We start from the raw sequence: 20,504 nt of genomic DNA on the forward strand, positions 1-20,504 counted from the left end.
CTTCGCGTGCACACACTCGCCGACACCCGGGAACCAGCGGCCAGAATGGCCCGGGGCTCCCCCACTCCCCGGAGACCCCGGGCCCCCGCCCCTGCCCCCGCGCCGAGCCCGCGGCGCCTCCCTCCTCCGCGGTCCTCCCGCTTCCCTCCCGGGTCCGCCGGGCCGGACCGCCCGCCTGGTTGCCATGGCGACGCCGCTCCTCCCCCTCCTCCCCTCCTCCCCCTCCTCCTCCGCCCCCCGCGCATCCTCACGCCCCTCCCCCACGGAGAGAGCGCGGGGGAGGGAGAAGGTTGTCGGGCCTTTCCCTCCCCCGTCCTTAGGGGCGGGGCTTAGAGATCCGCAGTGATCCCGGGGTGGGCGGGCGGCGGGGATCGGATCCTCCCGGGCACGCGGGTCTGGGATTTGGGGGTCTCCGAGCCCTGCTGGGGAACCTCACAGTCAGAGGGAGGGGACAGGTCCGAGGCTGCGGCTTCCCCCACGCCTCTTCTCTGTAGCTGTTCAGGCGCCTCTCCTGTGGCCCAACCCAGACCCCAAGGGCCCGGGTCCCCTCCTCAGGGCTGGCATCACCCTTGGGAATCCCCCCTCCCTCAGCCCACCCCCTGCCATGTCCAGTTCTGTTCATCAGGTGGGGCGGGGCGTCGGACTTCCTTCCGAATGCCCCGGAGCCCTGCAGCTAGGTCCCTCACAGTCGGCCCTTTCCCACCTGAACCCTGCCACCCGCCTGTCAAACTCCAGCCTGGGACCCTTGCTCTTCTTTGTCCCAAACCCTCTGCCCCGCAAGACAGTCCTCACAATGGCCTTCTAGGCCCTTCGGCCCAAGACCCTGACTTCTCGGACCGATCCCGGGCTGTCTGGTAGGAATTTTAGTTGCAGTTCCTAGAACACACCTGGATCCCCCGAGGCCTCTGGACCTTGGCTCCCCGGACCTCCCAGGCCTGGAAGAGCTTCCCTTCCTTCTGGGGGGTCATCCTGGGTCACCTCTTCCTAGAAGCCTTCCTGGAGCATCCCCACACCATCCCCTAGTTTCCAATGTGCTCCCTTAGGCTCAGATCTCCCTCCTGTTTACACTTCTGTGTCCCCCACCAGGAGGGAGTGCCTTGGAGGCTCCGCCAAGCTGGGCCTAGCCCTAAATTGGCATCTTGAAGTTTTGTGACTTAGAAGTAAGAGAAGTGTGGTTGCACAATAATGTGAATGTACTTAACACCACGGAACTGTATGCTTGCAAGTGGTTAAGAGAGAAATATGTGTATTTTTTAAAAATAAACGATTTTTTTTAAAAAAGCGAGAGAAATGCAAAGTCAAACCACGCTGAGATAGCACTCATCACCGACCAGATGACAAAACTCAAAGCATCTGTTAACACACAATGCACACAACGCTGTGGGGAAATGGGCACCACCTCTGCGGAGGCCCTTCTGACTGTAGATACCATGATGGCAAATACACAGACTCTTTGACCCAGAAATTTTACTTGTAGGATTTTATCCTACGGATATGCTGGCCAATGAGCAAACTAATTGAAGTTCAGGATTCTTAAAGGCAGCCCGTTTGCAATGACAAAAGACTGGAAACAACTTTAACGTCCACAAGGTGGGGGGGGGGGGGGTCGGTTCAATCCGTTCTGACCCAGTTTCATATGATGAAAGAGAGAGAGGCCCTCACGCTTGTAGGCACACTCGTATATAGAGTCGTCTTCCCGATCTCAGCTTAATCTAAAAGAGTAAGGCACAGAACAGTATGAATGGAAGGGGGGAGAAAAGGGTTCATCCGAGTCTGGTTTTTTTGTGGGCTTAACTTATCCCTGGAAGACTGCCCAAGAAAGTGGTAACCACGCTCCAAGGAGATTGCTGGGGGGTAGGGTAGGGCAGGAATAGGAAAGACTTATAGTCTATGCTTTTGTACACTTTGAATTTTGTACCATTTGCCTCTGTTCCCCATTCAAAAGAATACTTTAAAATAGTATCTATTTAAAGGCAATCATCAGGTTTCCTTTGGGGCTATCCAGATGAGAGGGGAGGCAGGACCAAGGGAGACCCCCCCTCAGTCCAGGACCAGAGCTGGTGGGTCTGCCAAGAGGCGCACTTGGACCTGCGGGAGTCGGGGAAGAAACCTGGCCAAGAAATCCTGCCTCATGGGCTGCTGCCTGCTCATAGCTTAGCTCAGGTCCAACACCACGCTTCACCTTGGTTGTGGCAAGGAGAGCATGAAGGGGGACTTCAAGCCAGTTACCGGGCAAATAGCAGACAGCGCTTAGTCCCGGCTTGTCCACAGGTGGAAAGTTTTTCATCCATCCATTCAGCCGATAAGCATTTATTGGACTCCTACTGTATACTTTGGTGCAAGTCTATGACCAAGAGCAGTGATCTTCACAGCCTTGTAGGGGGAACAAGACAAAGACACAGACAACTTCGAAGCAGTGAGATGGACAGGGCATGATCCGAAGGCCGTGGGAGTTCCCTTCCTGCACAAAGTGTGGGCTCAGCTGAGACTCAGAAGATAGGAGAAGCTGGCCCATTCATGGGTGGTGGCAAGCGTGTCCTAGGCACAGGCGTGTGCAAAGCCTGGAGTGTGCTGAGCGAGGGAGTCGTGCAAGAGCTCAAGTTGGTGGGTGGAGGGGGCTGGGCAAGAGTCTTGCAGGTCAGGGCAAGAAGTTCATAACACACGGGCACCGCAGGAAACCGTTGGAGGGTTTAAGTAGGGGATCCGAGTGTTCTGGTTTGTTCTCCCCAAAGGAGGAGTGAACGGAGAGGAGTCCACCAGTCCACAGGCTGTCGAAAATACCAGGGGAGGCCTGGGGTTGGCTGGGAAGAGTGGGCAGCAATGGAGGACAAGAGAGGAGGATGGATTTGAGGTTTATGTTGGAACTGAGCCACCAGGGCTTGATGATTGCTCTGTCTGCGGCGGGGGGGAGGGGGGCGGTTAAGGTGACTCCTGGCTCAAGGAACGGGGAGACCCGTTTGCGGCAATGGAAAGCAGGAGCCCAGTTTGGAATAGGAGAACCGAGAGGCCCATGTGTGATCTCTTGAGTTGGAGATGGTTTGGGACATAGAGAGACACGAAGCAGGAAGTTGGGTGGAGGAGTCTGGAGCTCAGAGGGGAGGACTAGGCTGGAAATATACATTTGTGAGTCACCAGCATATAGATGGTATTTAAAGCCATGAGACTGAATGAGATCACCTAGGGGGAGAGAATATAGACAAAAGGGAAGGTCCAAGGCTGAGCTGGCTGGAGAAGGTAGAACCCTGAAAATGGGTGCCCACGGCTCTCACACCGAGAGGCAAGGGCATGGTTCTGCTGCGAGACGGGACGGATGGAATGAAAAACACTAACCATCAGTTTTGGCAAGTTAGGAGGTCATTGTTAGACTTGGCAAAAGTGGCTTCAGTGGAGTGGTAAGGACAGAGCCAGGTCGGAAGGGGTTGAAGAACAGAAGCGGAGACATCAAGTGTAGACAGCCCCTGAGGGGTCATCTGTCTCTACCCGAATGATGTGCACCCAAGAGTTCTTTCCCCTGTGATCCCTGAGGGCAGAGACCAAGCCCTGGTGATTCCTATCTAGGCCACAAATGGAGCCCGGCACAGAGCAGGAACTCAATATTTACTTCACTGTCAGTGTCAAAAAGGCCTTTTCTGCTGGAGAGCAGCTGCACTCTTTCGGGGCGGGTGAGGAGACTCCAGGATCTACTCCCGTGACTTAAGGCTCTGGAGCCCTTCTCCTGGCTAAACGGGGGCCAGGACTTTGGGTAAGTCCCTTTCTCTTTCTTAGAAGAGAGAGCAGGGTAGGGGAGAGAGGCCCTCAGGACATCCCTAGACGTCAGACGTTAGCCTGTGCCTCCTCTCCTCCCATTTTCTCCTCCCTGAGCTTCATCGTTTGGGAAATAGAAGCTGAGCAGAGCCAGGACCCACCTGACTGCGGGCTACTGTGAGGACACAGAGGGAAGCCCCAGGGCAAAAAAGAGGAGTGGGGATCCATGGGAGGAGGGCGCCTCCATCACAGGACGGAAGACACCCCCCCCCCCAACACGCCACGGACACGTGCCTGGCTTGGGGGAAGTCACAGGACCCGCACTGGCAGAGACTGTCCAACAGGCATCTGTGTAGTCAAACCAAGAAGACCCTGAAGTGTCCTTGGGCTTGGGGGGGCGGGACACATCGGTGACGGACAGGCCCGTCTGCCAATCAGACGAGAGCTAACTCTGAGGCTGAGAGGGCCCGCAGGATGGACGGTGGCTGTGGGGAAGTGACAGACAACAGCGGGGATCGGAAATGGGAAACGGGATGGTCCTTGGGGGACCCCACCCAGAGAGGGGAGCCTGCCAGGGCGCTGTGGGTGACCAAAGGGCCTGCCTCGAGATGGGCGGGCCTTCCCTCCGACCACCCCCGAGCCAGCCGTTCCCGCAGCAGCACCTTCTCCTGCGGCACCTGCGGGAAGAGGCGGGAGGAGGGCTTGGAGGAGCTGGAGCGGGGCCCTCGCGGCGGGGAGGGAAACCGGCGACCGGGAGCACTGCTGCCACCTAGTGGGACACGCCTGTTATTTCTCCTGGCTCCCAACCCCAGGGTCATCCTCCGCGGAGCGCTAAGGGACACCCCCATGCCCTTGAATCTGGGGGCACAGGCAGAGGGTTGCCTCAGAGAGGAAAATGCCCGGCCCTGGGAAGTGTGCGTCGCCCACATGACTTTGCTCCTCTGTGCCTTGGTTCCCTTTTCAGTATATGGAGGACAGGCTAGCTGCGATGGGTAACGGAGTCCATGTCACAGTGGATGGGGCTGGGGGGTCACTGGAAGTGTTTATCCCTGCCCCTCCCCCCAGGAAAGACGGTGCCTGCTACATAAGGCACCTCTCCTTAGTCCCAGCTTCCAGCAAGCTTGTCCCGGGTCCCTCCTAGTTCTAAATGTTGGGACTGTCCCGTTACTGTTTTATCACTGGCATCGCCCCAACGGTGAAGGCCCTGGGCAAGGGGGGTCCTAAAGTGTCTTCTGATGCGGGGACTTGGGGGAAGGGTCCCAGCTCCCAGTGCTTTCTCTCGCCCCTCACCGCAGAGCTCATGCTCAGAATGACCCCAGGCTATGACGTCACAGAGCCCCCAACCCTGTCCCAGGAGCGGAAGGGTCATGAGGCTGCGGCAGTGGGCGTGGGCATGGGCGTGGCTGGCTGGGCTGGCGGCCGTGGAAACAGGTGGGAAGCTGCCCTGGGAGCGGTGGGGAGGGGGGGAGTCTTGGGGTGAAGGGTCGATCTGCCTTAGGAGCTGGGAGGCTGAGGAAGGGCCTTCCTCGCCCTCCACATGTCTCTCCTACCCTCCTCACCCTTCGCATGGAGAGCTCAGCTGATCCCTGAGAAGCTCCCGGAACAGAATCAGGCCCCTCCCCAGCCACGCTAACGCTGTGTGGCCTGGCAGGGTCCTGGGTCAGCTACAGCTTCTTGGGATGGAGGGCAGGGGTCTGCTTGGCTCTTGACATAGACTTTGTTCCCTAGCACCCAGCCAGGAGAGCACCAACACCTTGGCTCGGGGAGCAGAGTCTCTGTACTTCATAGACAGACCCGACTTCTTTGATTACCCAGACTCAGACCAAGCCAGGCTCCTGGCTGTGGCCCAGTTTATTGGAGAGAAACCGGTCATCTTTGTTAACTCAGGTATGAACCCACTTGAGAAGGGGCTGCCTTCCTTCCCAGGGCCTGGAGAACAGCTGCCCTTGGCCCTTCCATTGGAGAGGAGACCAGGTCCCCATCTCCTCCTCCTCGTCTAACAGGATCCACCTCCGATTTCTTCCATCACATCTTGGTGGGCGCCCTGGTAGTGGCCTTCTTCTTCCTGCTTTACCAGTTCTGCACACACATGTAAGGGCCCCCGCACGCCCCGTCCGCTGGCCCCGCCCACCTCGGCCTCCGACCTCCCCCGGCCCCTCCCTCCTCCGCCGACCACCCCCAACCTCGGCCGGCCCCTCCCACCTCCGCCGGCCCCTCCCACCTCCGCCGGCCCCTCCCACCTCCGCCGGCCCCTCCCACCTCCGCCGGCCTTGGGCGAGGCTGAAGGACCTAAAAAGCCTAGAGAGGCAGGGGTGAGGCCCCCACTTCTGTCTCCATCCCACAGGAGCTGTGAGAGAGGGGCCTGAGGAGCCGCACAAGGGCCCGGGACTCTGCCCTGAGTGCCCAAACCCACCCTCCTCTCCTGCTGATGAATAAAAGTCTACTTTTTCCTTCCCTGACTGCTCCGTAACTAGGCAGGGCTTCCTGCCCCGTCCTGGGGTCATCCGCGCTTTCTACCCCCAGACCCCCCACCCTTCCCCGCACCAAACGACTGGGTGGAGAGGGCCTTGCTGGCGTTCACGCAGATCAGATCGTCTTTATTAGCGGTCTGGAAAGCACCTCCCAGGGTCCCCTGACCCCAGACCGGAGGAAGCCTTGAGAGGTCTGTAGCACCAGGGACATGCCAGGGCCCGAGGGCAAGATGTGCAGCCTAAAGGGGAAGGGACGGGGTGCCCCCTCACCTGCCCCCGGGATTGCTCAGCACTGGGAAGGTGGGGGAGTAGCAGCCACCTCCCTCCCCCCACCCCCAGAGACTAGTATGGTTTGGGCGAATAAATAAAATAAGATTCCTCAGGCTGGCCTCCCCGAGAGAGGAGCCGTGGAGGCAGCTAGCCCCAAGCAAGGCCTGCGTGGGGGGAGGTTAGTTAGGGTGTCGCTCCCTCCCGGGTGGTGGGGAACTGAGAGGAGTCTGCGGCGGGGGGCTGGCTGGGATGGCCCCGGCAGCAGGGCCTCCCCCACATTCTCTGAGTCCTGGTCCCCTTGAGTCGGTTTCCCCGCGGCCCTCTAGCCCTCAGGGGACGGGAAGTGATGGCCCCTTCCTCTGTCCTTCCTTCCCCAGGGCCCCAGGTCTGGTGACGGGAGAAGGGGTGTGCAGGAAGGGTTAGCTACCTTCGGCTCAGGCACTGCTGGGAGATGAGGCTCCCCTCCCGGCCTGTCACTGGCCCCCGCCCCTCGGCCCCTGGGGGAGAGGTCCTACCCCTTTGCTGTCCACCTGTCAGTCCCGGGGCTGTCAGGGCAAGAGGCTCCTGGCTCCCACCCTCTGCCCGGCAGCCCCAAAGCCCCGGCCCCAAGGTGGGGGGGTGGGATGGGGCAGGGGAGCGCCCCACCCCCGGGCCCCCCCCCCTCAGTCCTGGGTCTGACAGGGAGAGGGCGGCCGGGAGCCCCGGGGCCGGAAGAGGCGGCAGGCCCCGCGGCAGATGAGGAAGAACCAGTAGAGCTGGGGGGCCAGGAGCAGCGCGGCGCCCAGGTTGATGTGGGCCGGGATGGCGAGGGGCACGGCGAGCAGCGGCAGGCCGGCGTGCCGCCCGTAGGCCCAGTACAGGTAGGGGAAGAGCAGCACCCGGCAGCACAGGAAGCTGATCAGCATCAGGGCCCCGTTCACCTTGTGCAGCAGAGTGTGCTGCTGCTTGTACTGCGGGGGGGCGGGCAGGGGGCGGGGCGGTCAGGGAGCGGGCGGGGCCCCGGCTCCGCCCCCCTCCCCTTCCGCCCCCTCCCCGGACCCCGCCTCCCCTGACCCTAGCCTGCAGCCCCTCCCAGACCTGGTTCCTTGAAGAACCCCTGGAGCTCCCTGAAAGTGCCCTCCGCTGAGGCTCTCACACCCGCAGGCCCCTCTCACCTGGATGAGGATCTTGCCAAGGCAGACGAAGGGGGTGCTGACCTCAGCCATCAGCAAGCAGCCTAGAAAGAAATCTCCCTTGCCCTGACGCCACACCTGCGGAGAAGAGGGAGGAACTAGCCTGGCCTCACCCTGGACTCCCTCCCTTTTCTCTGGGGCCACTTTTGGAGATGCTCAACTCGGAAAGTCTGAACACCTGTGTTCACCCTATTCACGGGAAGCCCCGTATCCCACCAACCATCCTGTGGGTGTGGAGGGGGGGGGACTCTACAGCTTCTGTTACAGACAAGGGAACCAAGGCCAAGAGACCTGCAACAACAGCTCCCAGGCCGGGGCCAGGGGATTCCAGACCCTCTCAGTGCTTGGGGCTAGCCTGGTGCTCAGGAAACCCTCTCCGTCCTGGGACTGCCCTGCTGCTGGCGGGCCTGGCCACAGGGTTCCCCGGGCTCCTATAGCACTGGTGTGAGCAGGACAGGGAGCCCTGGCTCTCAGCACCCCGACTCACCACCGACAGCGGGAAGCACACAAGCACCATGACGGCGTGGTGGAGAACCATGAGGAACTCCTTGTGCAGGTAGCCGCGCGCCACGGCCCAGGTACTGCCCGGGGCTCTGGGCCCCCCTTCATCCCCTCCGTGCCCCTTGACCTGGTGCTTGTGCCAGTGACAGAGGAACATGGCATAGATGTCATAGATGAAATAGGGCACGGCGAATTGCGTGTAGGCAGAGGAAAGCCAGTGTCTGTTGGGCAGAGAGAGGGGAGGGGAGATCAGAGAGGAAAGGAGACGGGGACAGAGCAGTGACCAGGTGCCTGGGTCAGCCCTGGACGTGCCACCGGAGTCAGATCACAAGTGATATTCACACTTGTGGAAGTGTGAGTGGACTCTTGAGATCCGTGGTGGAACCCAAGGGTAGACGGCAAGAAACTGGCCCAAGGTTAGATGGTCACAACGCCGGTAGGTAGGAGTGCTGGGAATCAAATCCAGACTGTCTGACCTCAGAACCCACCCCTTTTTCATATTCATTCATTATTCATTCATTCATTCATTCATTCATTCATTCATATTCTCTCTCTCTGCAATATGGGGAGAGGGGAGGTAGGGAGAAGACACCAAAGGACAGCCATAGACCACAGGGCAGTGACAGAATGAGAAAGCAAGCTCAGGCAAGATCTGAGAGACAGGTGGGGTTAGGACAAATGACAGCAGAAGAGGCAAAAGCAATGGAGACGGATCGTACTGGCGACATCCATCGACACGCAGGCACTGTTCTAATATCCAAAACCTTTTACATGCCTAAATTTATTCACTCCCCACAGAAGCCCTATACAGAGTGGGGTTGGTTACCACCCCCATTTTACAGATGAGGAAACTGAGAGACTAGGTGACTTGGCCAAGGAATAACCAACCATGGGAAGTCTGCCGCCACTGTCCCTAGAAGATTCGAGATAGGTATCACAGAGAAGCCTCACTGGGGACTTGGTGGTACTGTCAATGCTGCCTGTTCTGCCTGAATATGGCCCAACCTCTTGGTGGTGGTGGTGGTGGTTGTTGTTTTTTTTTTTCAGGTACAGCCAAGCATTAAGAAGAAAATGCTGAGCAAAAGGTGCCAAGAAGAGAGAAAGTTCTGTGTACTTTGAGAGTAAACAAAAATGAAAAGTGCACGAATATGCAACATTGCATTTTTCTTCTTGACTCAGCACACTGAGCACTTTCTCTTAAACGCTATAGCCGCATGGCGGGTCTGAGGTCGGGGCCGGCCCAGCGAGGCGGAGGGATGAAAGCAAAGTCAGCCAGAGTGACGCAGAGAAGGGGCTGAGGCCACATAGGAGGAGCCGCCCGAGGGGGAAGAGGAATGAGGGTCTGGGCGGGGCCAGCGAAGGATCGGGTGAGAGGGAAACAATGCAAACCCTGGGAAGACCAGCCAGCAAGGGGACAGGTACCCCACTCCAGGAGAGATGATGTGGGGCAAAGAGAATCTGGGACCCATGTTGGAGCATGAAGAAAGGCAACAGGGAAAGGAAGCGGCAGCCCAGGTTAGACACGCAGAGCAGGAAAGCAGGGAGAGCCCTGGTGGAAAGGGGTTCGGCTGGCCCAGGGCGAGTTGGAGCAGGAGTGGCTGGGAGAGCTAGCCCAGGGGCCAGTGTGGCTTGCGGGGGGCAGGGGGAGCAGTCCCGGTCTAACCTGAAGAGTTAAACCCGTCCCCCCCACTCTCAGCAGCTAGGTGTTCAGGAGTAGGAACAGCTGTTGTCCTGGATTAACCCTGATCTTCCCCACCCACCTGAGGATTACAGGGGAAGGGACAAGAGCAGACCCGGGGAGGGGGTAGGAAATCTGAGTGGAGAGGTGACCTCTGTGTGAGAAGGCTCCTCTCGGGTCCGGGGGTGGGGGAGAAGGGCAGAGGGGAAGAGGAAGCTAAGTGCCCCAGTGGAATCTGAAGAAAGAGTTAAGTGCCCGCTGTGCAAGGGGCAAACTGCTTTGCGCTCACGCCTCTCAGCGCCTCCTCAGGGCAGCCCTTCCAGGAAGGCATTGTGCCTCACTCCACAGAGAAGGGAACTCATCTGTAGAGAAAGAGGGGCGCCGCCAGGTCAGGGTCCTCCAGACTGTGCTCCTACTGCCCAACAGTCACCAGAGAAGGGGGTCAGGACCGGAAGTTAAGCACGGGGTGTCTGTCTTCAGCACCCAGCCGGGCAATCCTGCAGCAGCCCAGGGGTCACCTGGAGCTGGCCCGTCAGCACCACGGACAGGGCCCCTCTGCTTCCTCCTCCCGCCCCAGCTCTCAGGCCTGGGCTTTTTTGGCAAGCACCGGGCACTGCGGCAGAGTCAGCGCCAAATGCTGGCCTCTTCACCCTTCCCCGTCCCCCCACCCCCCTCGGCCCAACCGTTAGTGGCCTTGTCTCTGCCATCTCGCTCCTCTGTCTCCCTCGTGTGCACGGAGCTGGGACCGGACACCTGGGTTCTGGGAGGGGGGCAGAGGGGTGAGCCTGGCATGGGAGGGAGGCACCCCCGTTGGGGTGCTGGTTCGAAAAGGGGTCTGAGGGAGGTAAGCGGGGAGGAAAGGGCACACAGGACTACGATATGAGGGTCCAGGAAGCCTAGGAGACGCTCTGACAACCCTTTCTGGTCCCCTCTCCTCTTCCCCCTGGCTCTGACCTTTAAGGACAGGACATGGATAAATTTATCCCTGGGTGTTGAGTTGCAGCTAATGCAGTTAACTTGCTCAGTCCCAAGTGAAGGGCTTGGGGGACCACTGAAGAGGTCCCCTAGAAGACCTGGGGTCCTCGGGAGTTACACGCACACACGGGCTGCGGGAACCTGGGCAAAGTTGGTCTCGTGGCACTTACTGGTCATCAATGACATGCTTGCAGGAGGTGGAGACGATGTAGCCAGCGGTGGAGGCCATGACCGCTTGGACAGAGGACACTAGCCTGGGGAGAAAGAGGGAGCAGAGGTAGAGGAAGGAGAGGCAGCCCTTGGTTTCTCTTGTCTTTACTCTCCAGCTCCTGTGCCTCGGGCCAATGTCTGCCCATCTCTGCCTGAGGCCGGCTTGCCCGGGGCTCGCCGCCCACCTCAGGCTCCGGGACCTGTCCTGCTGCTACTCCTCAGTACACCGCACTCCTCACTGCTGTCTTCCTACCCTTGGTCATTGGTGTTCCCGTGGACACCGAGTGGTCCTCCTCTCAGGAAGACACCAGGGAGGTCATCTTGAGAGGAGACAATGCTGTTAACAAGGTGTTTTCCTTGGGAGGGTCGGGACAGGGACAGCGCTGGATGGCAAGGAGGTTCCCCAGGCCTGTTCTCGCAGCACTAGGCCATCCATCACCATGTCACTCTTTGGTGACCCCAAATTCCCCCAGCCAATTTCCCGCTCCCTCTCTGACTGTCCCCAGGCTGCCCTCCCCAACTCTGGCCCTCATTCCAGCTTGTACAGAGTTCTGCTGTTCACTCCTCTGTCCCTTGTCCCCCCAGACATGTGCCCTGACTAATACACAGCTCTCTGCCCCTTGCCTGATTCCCTAATATCTTAATAGGAATGTTTTAGTCACATGCTGGTCCTGCTTTGGAGGGTGGGAGGGTGAATGGGGAGAGGAAAGAAAAGCAGTCTGGAGACTAGTAGACCAGATGGCTGGGCTTGAACCCGGTCTCCTGGGACAGTGAGGAAGGCAGCGAGGGGGGCAGGAAGCGTGGAGGTAAATCCCACCAACCGCTTCAGGAACCCCCAGTCCCTAATGGGCCAAGGGTCCAGGGAAGGACTGGGGCACCTTCCACCCCGATAATGCCTGAGGAGGGGAGAGGAGCCGAGGGGAAGGACGCAGTTTACCTGGCTGAGACAATGACCGCGTCAGCCTCCTCCCAGCGCAGCTGGGGCAGCCGCTGGAGCGTGTTCTTGGAGAGGAGGAAGAGTCCGGGGAATACCACCCCCCCAGCCACCATTGGGGTCAGCATGGTGGCTCAGGCCACGGGCAGGGAGGCTGGTGGCCGCGAGGGGACAGGGAGGCCACGCTGAAGGGAGTTAGAGGTGGGGAAGGGAGGGAGGAAGAAAAAGAAAAAGGGGCACAAAGGGGACAGGGCGGGGACAGGATGGGGCCGGCGAGCCGGACCAGAGGAAGGGAGAAAGGGGGTAAATGAGACTGGGGGAAACGGGGAGAGACTGGGTGGAGGGAGGGCCCGGGATGGGCAGCGGGAGCGGGAGGAAGCTGGCCGGAGGGCTGGCGCGAGGCAGGAGGAAAGGACTAGGTAAGAGGACAGACGGGGAGAGGGGACCGGAGGGGGAGGAAGATGCGGTGGGGGAGGGGAGGGAGACAGGAGGCAGGTGGGGGGGGCTTACGTGCCGAGGCTGGGAGGACCCGAGAAGGCGGGGTGGGACTGTGGTGCCAGCCCTGGGAGGGAGGGGGAGCGGGAGGGAGCCGGGAGGAGCGGCCGGGCAAGTGGTCAGCGCTCAGCCCCGCTCTCCTGCCTCCCTCCGCCGCCACGGTCCCCGCCGCCCGGCCCCGGAGGCTGCACGGGGCATTATAGAGAGTTCCTGCCCAGCCCCCTGCCCCCTCGGTGCGGAGGGGGAGGGGGAGGGGGAGCCACCGGCTTGGGGAGGGCGGGGGAGGGGTGGGGAATGATGGCACCGACCAGACACCAAGAAACCGGACCTGCAGCAGCGTCTCCCCATGCAGCTCTGAGCCACAGCAGCGGCTGCGACAGAGATGGGGGGGAGCAGAGAAAGAGGGAGGGGGAGGCCCTTAAAGAGACAGCAGCTGCGGCACAGGGGGCTGCTGGGGACATGGGCCGAGGGAGGGTTGGTTCTCCTGTTGGGGAGGAAGCTGTGCCTGGGGTCCCTGGCCCGCTGGGAGGGGGCTTGGAGCCCCCAGATGGGGGCTGGACCCTGTTTCCCACCAGCACATTTCAAATGCCTGCCATTTCTTCCTCTGCCGGTGCCTCCCAGAGCTTGTCCCTCAGTGGTCCGCTGGGGTCCCCAGTCCAGGGGCGTCACTCCAGCAGAGAGAAAAAGGGTTCCTTGGAGGAGGGAGTGAGACAAAGTGGCGCAGCCTGCTCTCTCTGAAGGATGAGTTTAAGGACGGGATGAGAATAAAGACACCTCAACACAGCCTCCTTCAGGCTCAGAGACCCCCCACATCCTTCACTCCAATGGGAAGGGGGGAAGTGGAAGGTATGGGTGACATGCCCCTAGGTCCCCTCTTGGCGGCAAGCCTGTCTCGTGATCTTGTCTAACATTTGCAAAGCACCTGTCTGGCTTTAACAGGTCAAGGAGTGGTCCTGAAGCCTTCCGTGGCCCTCCCCAAGGCCACATAGTTAGGAGAGGCAGGAGCCCTCCCATGCTGGGTATCTGAGTCGCGGCGGGGTTTGAAGAAGGTGAGGAAAACTTGCTCTCCGAAAACCCACCTGGAATGGGAGGATGTTCCTGCCCTTGTCCCTCAGGCTGCCTCGCCTTGCCTGGCCTCCCCTCAGCACTGGTCACATTCTTTTCCTTCAGGTTTATTATCTTCCAGTCTCCCCTCCCTGGGGGAGAAGGGGCTTCAAGAATAGTAGTTTCCCTGTGGGAAAGGACCCCAGGGATTTGCTGGTTCAAACCTCTCATTCAACCGTGAGGAAACTGAGGCACAGTGACTTAGCCCAGGTCATGCTGCATGTCCGTCCAAGGCCCTGCTGGAACCCCATTGGGGCTCTGAGCTGCTTCTTGGAATTTGGCCTTCCTGTCATGAACCCCACTGTCCTCTGGACTTCTGCATGATGTGGGGCCTGTACCCAAACGTACTTTGGTTTCCAGGCCTATCCTATGGTGCACTTCAATAAGCAACCCTGGGGGGCGCCTGGGTGGCTCAGTAGGTTAAAGCCTCTGCCTTCGGCTCAGGTCATGATCTCAGGGTCCTGGGATGGAGCCCCGCATGGGGCTCTCTGCTCAGCAGGGAGCCTGCTTCCCTCTCTCTATCTCTGCCTGCCTCTCTGCCTACTTGTGATCTCTGTCAAATAAATAAATAAAATCCTTAAAATTTTTTTAAGAAAAACCACCACCCAATTTGTCTTTGCCTGTCCAAAGACCTTTCCCTTTGCTCCCCAAAAGAGGTGCAAAAGGCTGGATTTGCAATTTTGTGCTGCCCTCTAGTGGCACGCAGAGGGAACAGACCCTGAGAGGTCTCTAGCCTTTGGCGGAAGGAGTTAGGGACAACTTAGGGATAATAGTGGCCCTAGCTTCTTGACCTCAGGGCTTCCCCTAAGGGGGAGGAAAAGGACCCAACTTCTTCTTCTTCTTCTTCTTTTTTTTTAAGAGTTTATTTATTTCACAGACAGAGATCACAAATAGGCAGAGGGAGAGGGGGAAGCAGGCTCCCTGCCAGCAGAGAGCCCGATGCAGGGCTCCATCCCAGGACTCTGGAATCATGACCCAAGCCAAAGGCAGAGGTCTTAACCCACTGAGCCATCCAGGCGCCCCAGGACCCAACTTCTTAAGTGTTTACTACGTGCTGGGCAAGAGGCAAGGTGGTTTATGTTCATTCTTAATTTAATCTTCCCAGATGGTAAGACCTATTTTATAGACAAGAAACAGGCTCAGAGATTTAGGGGAGGGGGGAAAAAAAAGATTAAAAAAAAACTTGCCCAAGACTACAGAGCTATGAGAACTGGCAAAAATGGATAGCTCCAAAGCCAAAGAACAAAGTTGAGTTTGAGGGGAGGATGGATGATCGCAGGGCTCCTTATCTACTTGACTCAGGACTACAAACCTAGTCAATCATGGCTTCTCTTTGGATGACATGAATTACAGCAGACAGAGACACTTTCCTGTCTTCCAGGAATCCACCTAGACACCCACATAAACTCTGCCTTCTGCCTGCTCCCTCTCCCACCGGTTTCCATGATAGCTCATGTATATATTAAGCTATGGTGAACAGGTCAAAAATTGGCTGTGGAAGGGCCCAATCCAGCCCACAAACATGCTTTGTTTAGCCGTATGGTGTTGCCAGGATAGTATTTTCTTAAATTCTAACTTATTTGTCAGTGTTTGAAAATTAGGAGATCTCACATCAAAGCTCAACTTCTTTTAGCTCAACTTCTTTTAAGAAAGAATCAGGTCAGACAACATGGAGCCCCCCATTCTAGTTCCGTAGCGTTTGGATGGAGTCGACCAGCTGCTGCCCCATGGATGAGCTAAGCATGGAGTCCTCAAGCTCACCAGGCATCCCCAAACAGCCTACAGCCTTGTTCCTGCTTCTGCTTTCACCACTAACTCTTCCTGAAAGCAGGAGCCCAGCTCCAAACAGCCCCAGCCCAAGAAGGATGCCCTCACCCTGCCCTCTTACTTGGACGCCACCGAAACAGCCTCTGCTTTCTCCATCCGCAGGTTGGAGTGGCTCTGCAGGCCCCAGCAGAGGACAGTGAAGCTCAGTGGGAAGAAAATGCAGCCCAGTGCAAAGAACAGGGCCATGTCTGTCTGGAGTAGAGAAGGTGAGAAAAGATGAGATGAGAACGCACGGTGTCCCTCAGACCCCAAGACTCCCTTCACCCTGATCACTCAGCGCCCCATGGGATCCATCCATCTGTAAGCCATCAGGTGTTGCTCTCCCCTAATCTCTTTGGGATCTTTTTTTTTTTTTCTTTTAAAGATTTTATTTATTTATTTGAGAGGGAGAGAGAAAGCATGACCAGGTCGGGGGGAAGCAGAAGGAGAGGGAGAAGCAGACTCTCCAGTGAGCCGGAAGCCCAAGGTAGGGCTCAATCCCAGGACCCCAGGACTAGGAAATCATGATCTCAACTCAAGGCAGATGGTTAACTGACTGAGCCATCCATGTGCTCCTTTTCAGGACCTTTATTTCACTTTAAATATCCCTCATCCAGGACAGTTGGACATCCTGATTTTTTTTTTTTAAATCAAGCAATTACGACAATTTCATTTTCTCCCTGTAATCCTTGGTGCTGGTCTACACTTCCCCATCCATCTCACACCTTAAAATTTCTTCTCTTCATCCTTCAACCCTAAAGATGTGTGCCTGCTCCTTCTTGGGAAACTCCACGCTTCCCCATCCTCTGCCCTCCCTTTTCCTGGGTTCTCACCTCGAGGGGCAAGGTGGAGGCTACAGAGGGAGGCTGGCGATTCTCCCCAGCACCCAAAACTCAGAAAAAGGAAAGAGGGTGTTCCAATGATAAAGATACTTGAAATTTAAAAATAATGCTTCTTAAAAAAGAAAAACCAAGGCATTATCCCATTAACAAAGGGAAGTGAAAAAAAAAAAAAACAGAAAACAAAACAAAACAAAAAACCAAGAAAACACAACCCCTGAAAACATACATATTTACATATGTGTTATTTTTGCCTGGAAGAGCCTCCCCTCCCCTCCACTGCAGGGAGGGGAGGGGTGCAGAAGGCCCAGGGGTGAGGCAGGGAGTCGGGGCCCGCCATCCTGCATCTCTTAGGCAGCTTCGAGGGGACCTTCTTTCAGGACACAAGGAGGGTGTCAAACTGCAAGGGCACGAGGCTGAGGCCGCTGGGCGGAGGCAGTTGAAGGGGGCGGGCACACCTCGCTCCCATTGGTGGGCGGGTGGACGGTTTAGAACAGGCTCTTCTCCCATTGGCCCGCCTCTTGAAACATGCGCCCTATCAGATGCTCCTCTGGCGGGGGTGGGCTGTGCGGGGCTTTCGAACACAGAACTGACCAATTCGAATTCGTCGCGGGCTTGATGGACAGCTCTGTAGGCCTCCCTTTGGATGAAGTTCAAAACGGGCAGAAAATCTTTGGTGGAAAATCAGCGCTTAACTTGGTGGGGAGCTACTGACTGAGGGGAGACCCCTGCGAGCCTTCTGAAGCGTTGGGATTGCCCTTACTTTGATCAGGAGTGTACACACAGGTAAACGTGCCCAAGGCGTACCCTTAAAATGTGGGCATTTTACTTAAATGAAGCTGGAATTAATTTTTAAAATGCTAAACAAGTTTAGGCTCTTCCATTCCCTGAATGATGGTGGGCCATTCTCTGTGGACCTCAATTCTTCATCTGTGAAGCTGGTATAAAATGAAACCAGGTCATTAAATGATACTTACAGAACATTTACTGTGGGCCGGACACTGATCTGAGTGCTTACAAATAACTCATTTCCCCATTAGCAGAGGAACAGCTTTGCGGGTTGTGTATTATTGTGCCTATTTTAAAGAGATGGGAAAACAGAGGCACAGAGAGGTTTGGTACCTTGTCCAAGGTTACACAGGAAGAGAACGAGGATTTTTAAAATCCTATTTTCTGACTGCATTGGTCTCTCTAAATTTTTTTAACTCTTTTTAAGATACTTTTAAAAAATATATTTTATTTATTTATTTGACAGACAGAGATCACAAGTAGGCAGAGAGGCAGGCAGAGAGAGAGGGGGAAGCAGGCTCCCTGCTGAGCAGAGAGCCCGATGTGGGGCTCGATCCCAGGACCCCAGGATCATGACCCAAGCCAAAGGCAGAGGCTTTAACCCACTGAGCCACCCAGGTGCCCCTGTTTTCGTTTTTTGTTTTTAAGATTTTATTTATTTATTTGAGAGAGAAAGAGAGCACAAGTAGGGGAGGGGCAGACAGAAGGGAGCAGAGATGGAGAAGCAGACTCCCTCCTGAGCAGGGAGCCTGACCCCGGAACCCCGCCACAAGATAAGATTGTTAAAGATGAAGCCTTTAGTGGCCTAATGAAACATTCTCCCAACCGTCTTCTCCTCATCCTCTGAGGAGGACCCCTTGCCCTGACTGCATAACCCATCGTGGGTAACGACTCAAGTCGGAAACGTTTGGGTTAGAGCCGTGTTTCTCCACCTTTTCTCTGCCATTATCCTCCATAAGCAGCCTTTTTAGACATTTTGTTTCCTAGTCACCATGTCTCACCATGAAATTCTGATAACACAGATAAACTGTATATCTGTGCTTAGTATACTAAAAAGAGGTTTTTTTAGTTTGCTTTGGTTTTTTTTTTTTTTTTTGGTTTTTTGGTGGGGTTTTTTTTGTTTGTTTTGTTTTGTTTTGTTTTTGCCACTGAGAACCTATTTGTGTCCCCATGGGGGCGATATTAGCCCTGTGAAGGTCCATTAGAGCCACCATCCCCACTCAGGTTCTTAGCCAGAACACCCGAACACACCATCTCAGCATCCGATGAAACACTGCTGGTCCCATTTCACAGACGCACGCGGCGAGACGCTGCATTAATTATCAAGGACTGAAATGGCTGGTAAATGCATTAGGAATCCAGAGACCTACGGAGATCCTAGCTCAGCCACTTAACTATCTTCTTCAAAACTGCGCTTTCTCACACGGAACATGGTGGGATTGGTCCAACGAGGTCTTCTCTAAACCTCAGGGTTTGTCTTGTCCGTTTGTTTTTGCCCTATTTGACCGGATAATAGCAAATATCTGTACAGTGCATACTAGCCCTATACATAAACGAGCTAATGGGATCGTCACAATAACCTGAGGAGGAGATAGTAAAGATTATATAACCTAAATAACCTAATAACCTAAATATTATTACTTTCCGTTTACAGAGGGAAAATCGAGGCACAGAGAGGTTGCGTGATTTGCTCAAGGTCACACAGGCAGTTAAGTGGCATAGCTAGGATTTGAACCTGTAGTCTGACTGGCAGAGTACCCACTCCTAACCACGCACTTGAAAAGGAAACTCTTTATCACTACCGAAAATAGAATACCAGTATCACTTGCGTAAATAGAAGGTAACAAAAAAAATTAATACAATGAAAAAAAAAAAGTGTTCTAACCTTCTAGCTAGATACTTTCACCTGCTAGGAATTCTGAGCTGGAGGCCTGCACTGTTTTGTTAAAGACAAGACAGGGCAAGATAAGCACAGATAGAGAGGTGTTAAAGGGCTTCTGGCAGCAAAATGAGACATGCTCCTGGAATGATCAGAAGTGTTGAAGAGGAATTGGAAGAGGATAGCTTGCGCCCGCACACGCTCGCGCACCCTGTCCTGCAGATGGGTGAAGAGTGTAAAATAAACCCCAGATCGGACGCGTTCCACGCACCGTGATCCCTTGTCAGGACGTTCTAGGGGTGCCTGAACTCCCAGGAGGAGGAGGGGAGGCCGCGTCCGTTCTGGGGGGCGGAGGCGGGGGGCGGGGAGCAGCCCTTGGGACCGCGCCCAAGGAGAGGGGCCCTGTGGGTGGCCCTCCCCCAGGTGCCCGTCCAGGGACTCTGGCTGTTTCGCTCGCCGTCCTGATACACCTGTCACACAATTCACGGCCGGGGCGGGGGGGGGGGGGGCGGTGGAGAGGGTAGAGTTTACCGGTTCCTGCTACTCCAGGCTCCTATGTCCAAATGCTGTCTTGGGCATCCTCTCCGCCTGGGTGCTCGGAGCCTTGGCCCTAGGAGGCAGGCGTGCAGGTGCGGTATCACCGAAGGCCGTGAGTAAGTAAACAATAAGCAGCCAGAAGTGGCCTGTTTTCCCACATGATACCCAGGGAAGGGTCCAATTCCCCCTACCCGCGCCCTGGGGAGAGTCGCACCCAGTGTGCCAGAGCATTTATTATTTAGTACTTTTATTGTACCTGTCGCAGGTTAGGCACTGTTCGAAGTGAGCCCAGTCCCACCCTTTACCGGTGCAGTGGGAAAAGCAGAGGGGCCCCATCGGCGAGTGCAATGAGAAAATGACGAGTCTGGCCCTTTTGTCGCCCCCAGACCGGCTGCGTGATCTTGGTCAAGTGTCAGAACCTCTCTGAGACTCCGTTGTATACACACCAAGTTCCGCTGCCTGGGCTCAAATTGTAGCTTTGCATGAGGAGAACGCATGCAAGTGATTTATTGCTTCTTAAAATAAGGAAAGGGACAGGAGCAGACCCCTCTCCCCCTCGGGCTGCTAGGATGAGTCAATGAGATGTGTGTAAAGCACAGTTCCTATGTGGGCCCTTGTAAATCTAGGATATGCATTCCGAGTTGTTCTGGTTCTTTTTTTTCTTTTTCATGAGCCCTTGTTCTGTGCTGGGGACTCCACATACCTTTCCTCCGATCATCACGAGCCCCACGTTACGGATGAGCGAGATTCAGGCTCGTGAGGTCAGCTGATTGCCCAGGGTCACACAGATACACAGTGGCACAATTAGAATCCATCGCCTGTCCTAAAATTCTTTTTCAACCGGGTCAGGATTCTTTTCCATCCATAAAATGGGAGTAATGAGGGGCACCTGGGTGGTTCTGTCTGTTAAGTGTCTGCCTTCGGCTCTGGTCATGATCTCAGGGTTCTGGGATGGAGCCCCGCATCGGGCTCCCTGCTCTGTGGGGAGTCTCCTTCTCCCTCTGCCTCTCCCCCACCCCCTGATCCTGCTCTCTCTCTCTCAAATAAATAAATAAAACCTTTTAAAAATTAAAATAAAATTAAAGTAAGATGGAAATAAT

The 20,504-nt window shown here is 56.2% G+C and overlaps 2 protein-coding genes across 6 annotated transcripts; one reads left to right on the plus strand and one right to left on the minus strand.

Annotated features, from left to right (window-relative positions):
• The first annotated feature begins 4,174 nt into the window (after positions 1-4,174).
• C20H16orf92 (chromosome 20 C16orf92 homolog) lies at positions 4,175-6,221 on the plus strand. 2 transcript variants are annotated; one of them, XM_032328392.1, is made up of 5 exons: positions 4,726-4,736; positions 5,040-5,175; positions 5,473-5,631; positions 5,748-5,835; positions 6,089-6,221. In XM_032328392.1, the coding sequence occupies exons 2-5, from the start codon at positions 5,067-5,069 to the stop codon at positions 6,108-6,110; spliced, it is 378 nt and encodes a 125-aa protein (XP_032184283.1). In that variant the 5' UTR covers positions 4,726-4,736; positions 5,040-5,066; the 3' UTR covers positions 6,111-6,221. The 2 variants fall into 2 exon arrangements, with proteins under 2 accessions (XP_032184282.1, XP_032184283.1); XM_032328391.1 differs by having other exon boundaries at positions 4,175-5,175.
• Positions 6,222-6,315: 94 nt separating this feature from the next.
• TLCD3B (TLC domain containing 3B) lies at positions 6,316-16,627 on the minus strand. 4 transcript variants are annotated; one of them, XM_032328390.1, is made up of 7 exons: positions 16,437-16,627; positions 16,194-16,252; positions 15,443-15,569; positions 10,982-11,065; positions 8,145-8,379; positions 7,640-7,735; positions 6,316-7,435 (listed from the first exon to the last, which is right to left on the minus strand). In XM_032328390.1, exons 1-7 carry the CDS (start codon positions 16,544-16,546, stop codon positions 7,148-7,150), a joined length of 999 nt encoding a protein of 332 aa, XP_032184281.1. In that variant the 5' UTR covers positions 16,547-16,627; the 3' UTR covers positions 6,316-7,147. The 4 variants fall into 4 exon arrangements, with proteins under 4 accessions (XP_032184281.1, XP_032184280.1, XP_032184278.1 ...); XM_032328389.1 differs by lacking the exon at positions 16,437-16,627 and having other exon boundaries at positions 16,194-16,330; XM_032328387.1 differs by lacking the exon at positions 16,437-16,627 and having other exon boundaries at positions 15,443-15,573; positions 16,194-16,330.
• Positions 16,628-20,504: the final 3,877 nt, after the last annotated feature.

This window comes from Mustela erminea, chromosome 20 (genome assembly GCF_009829155.1).
Source record: "Mustela erminea isolate mMusErm1 chromosome 20, mMusErm1.Pri, whole genome shotgun sequence".
Taxonomy (NCBI): domain Eukaryota; kingdom Metazoa; phylum Chordata; class Mammalia; order Carnivora; family Mustelidae; genus Mustela; species Mustela erminea.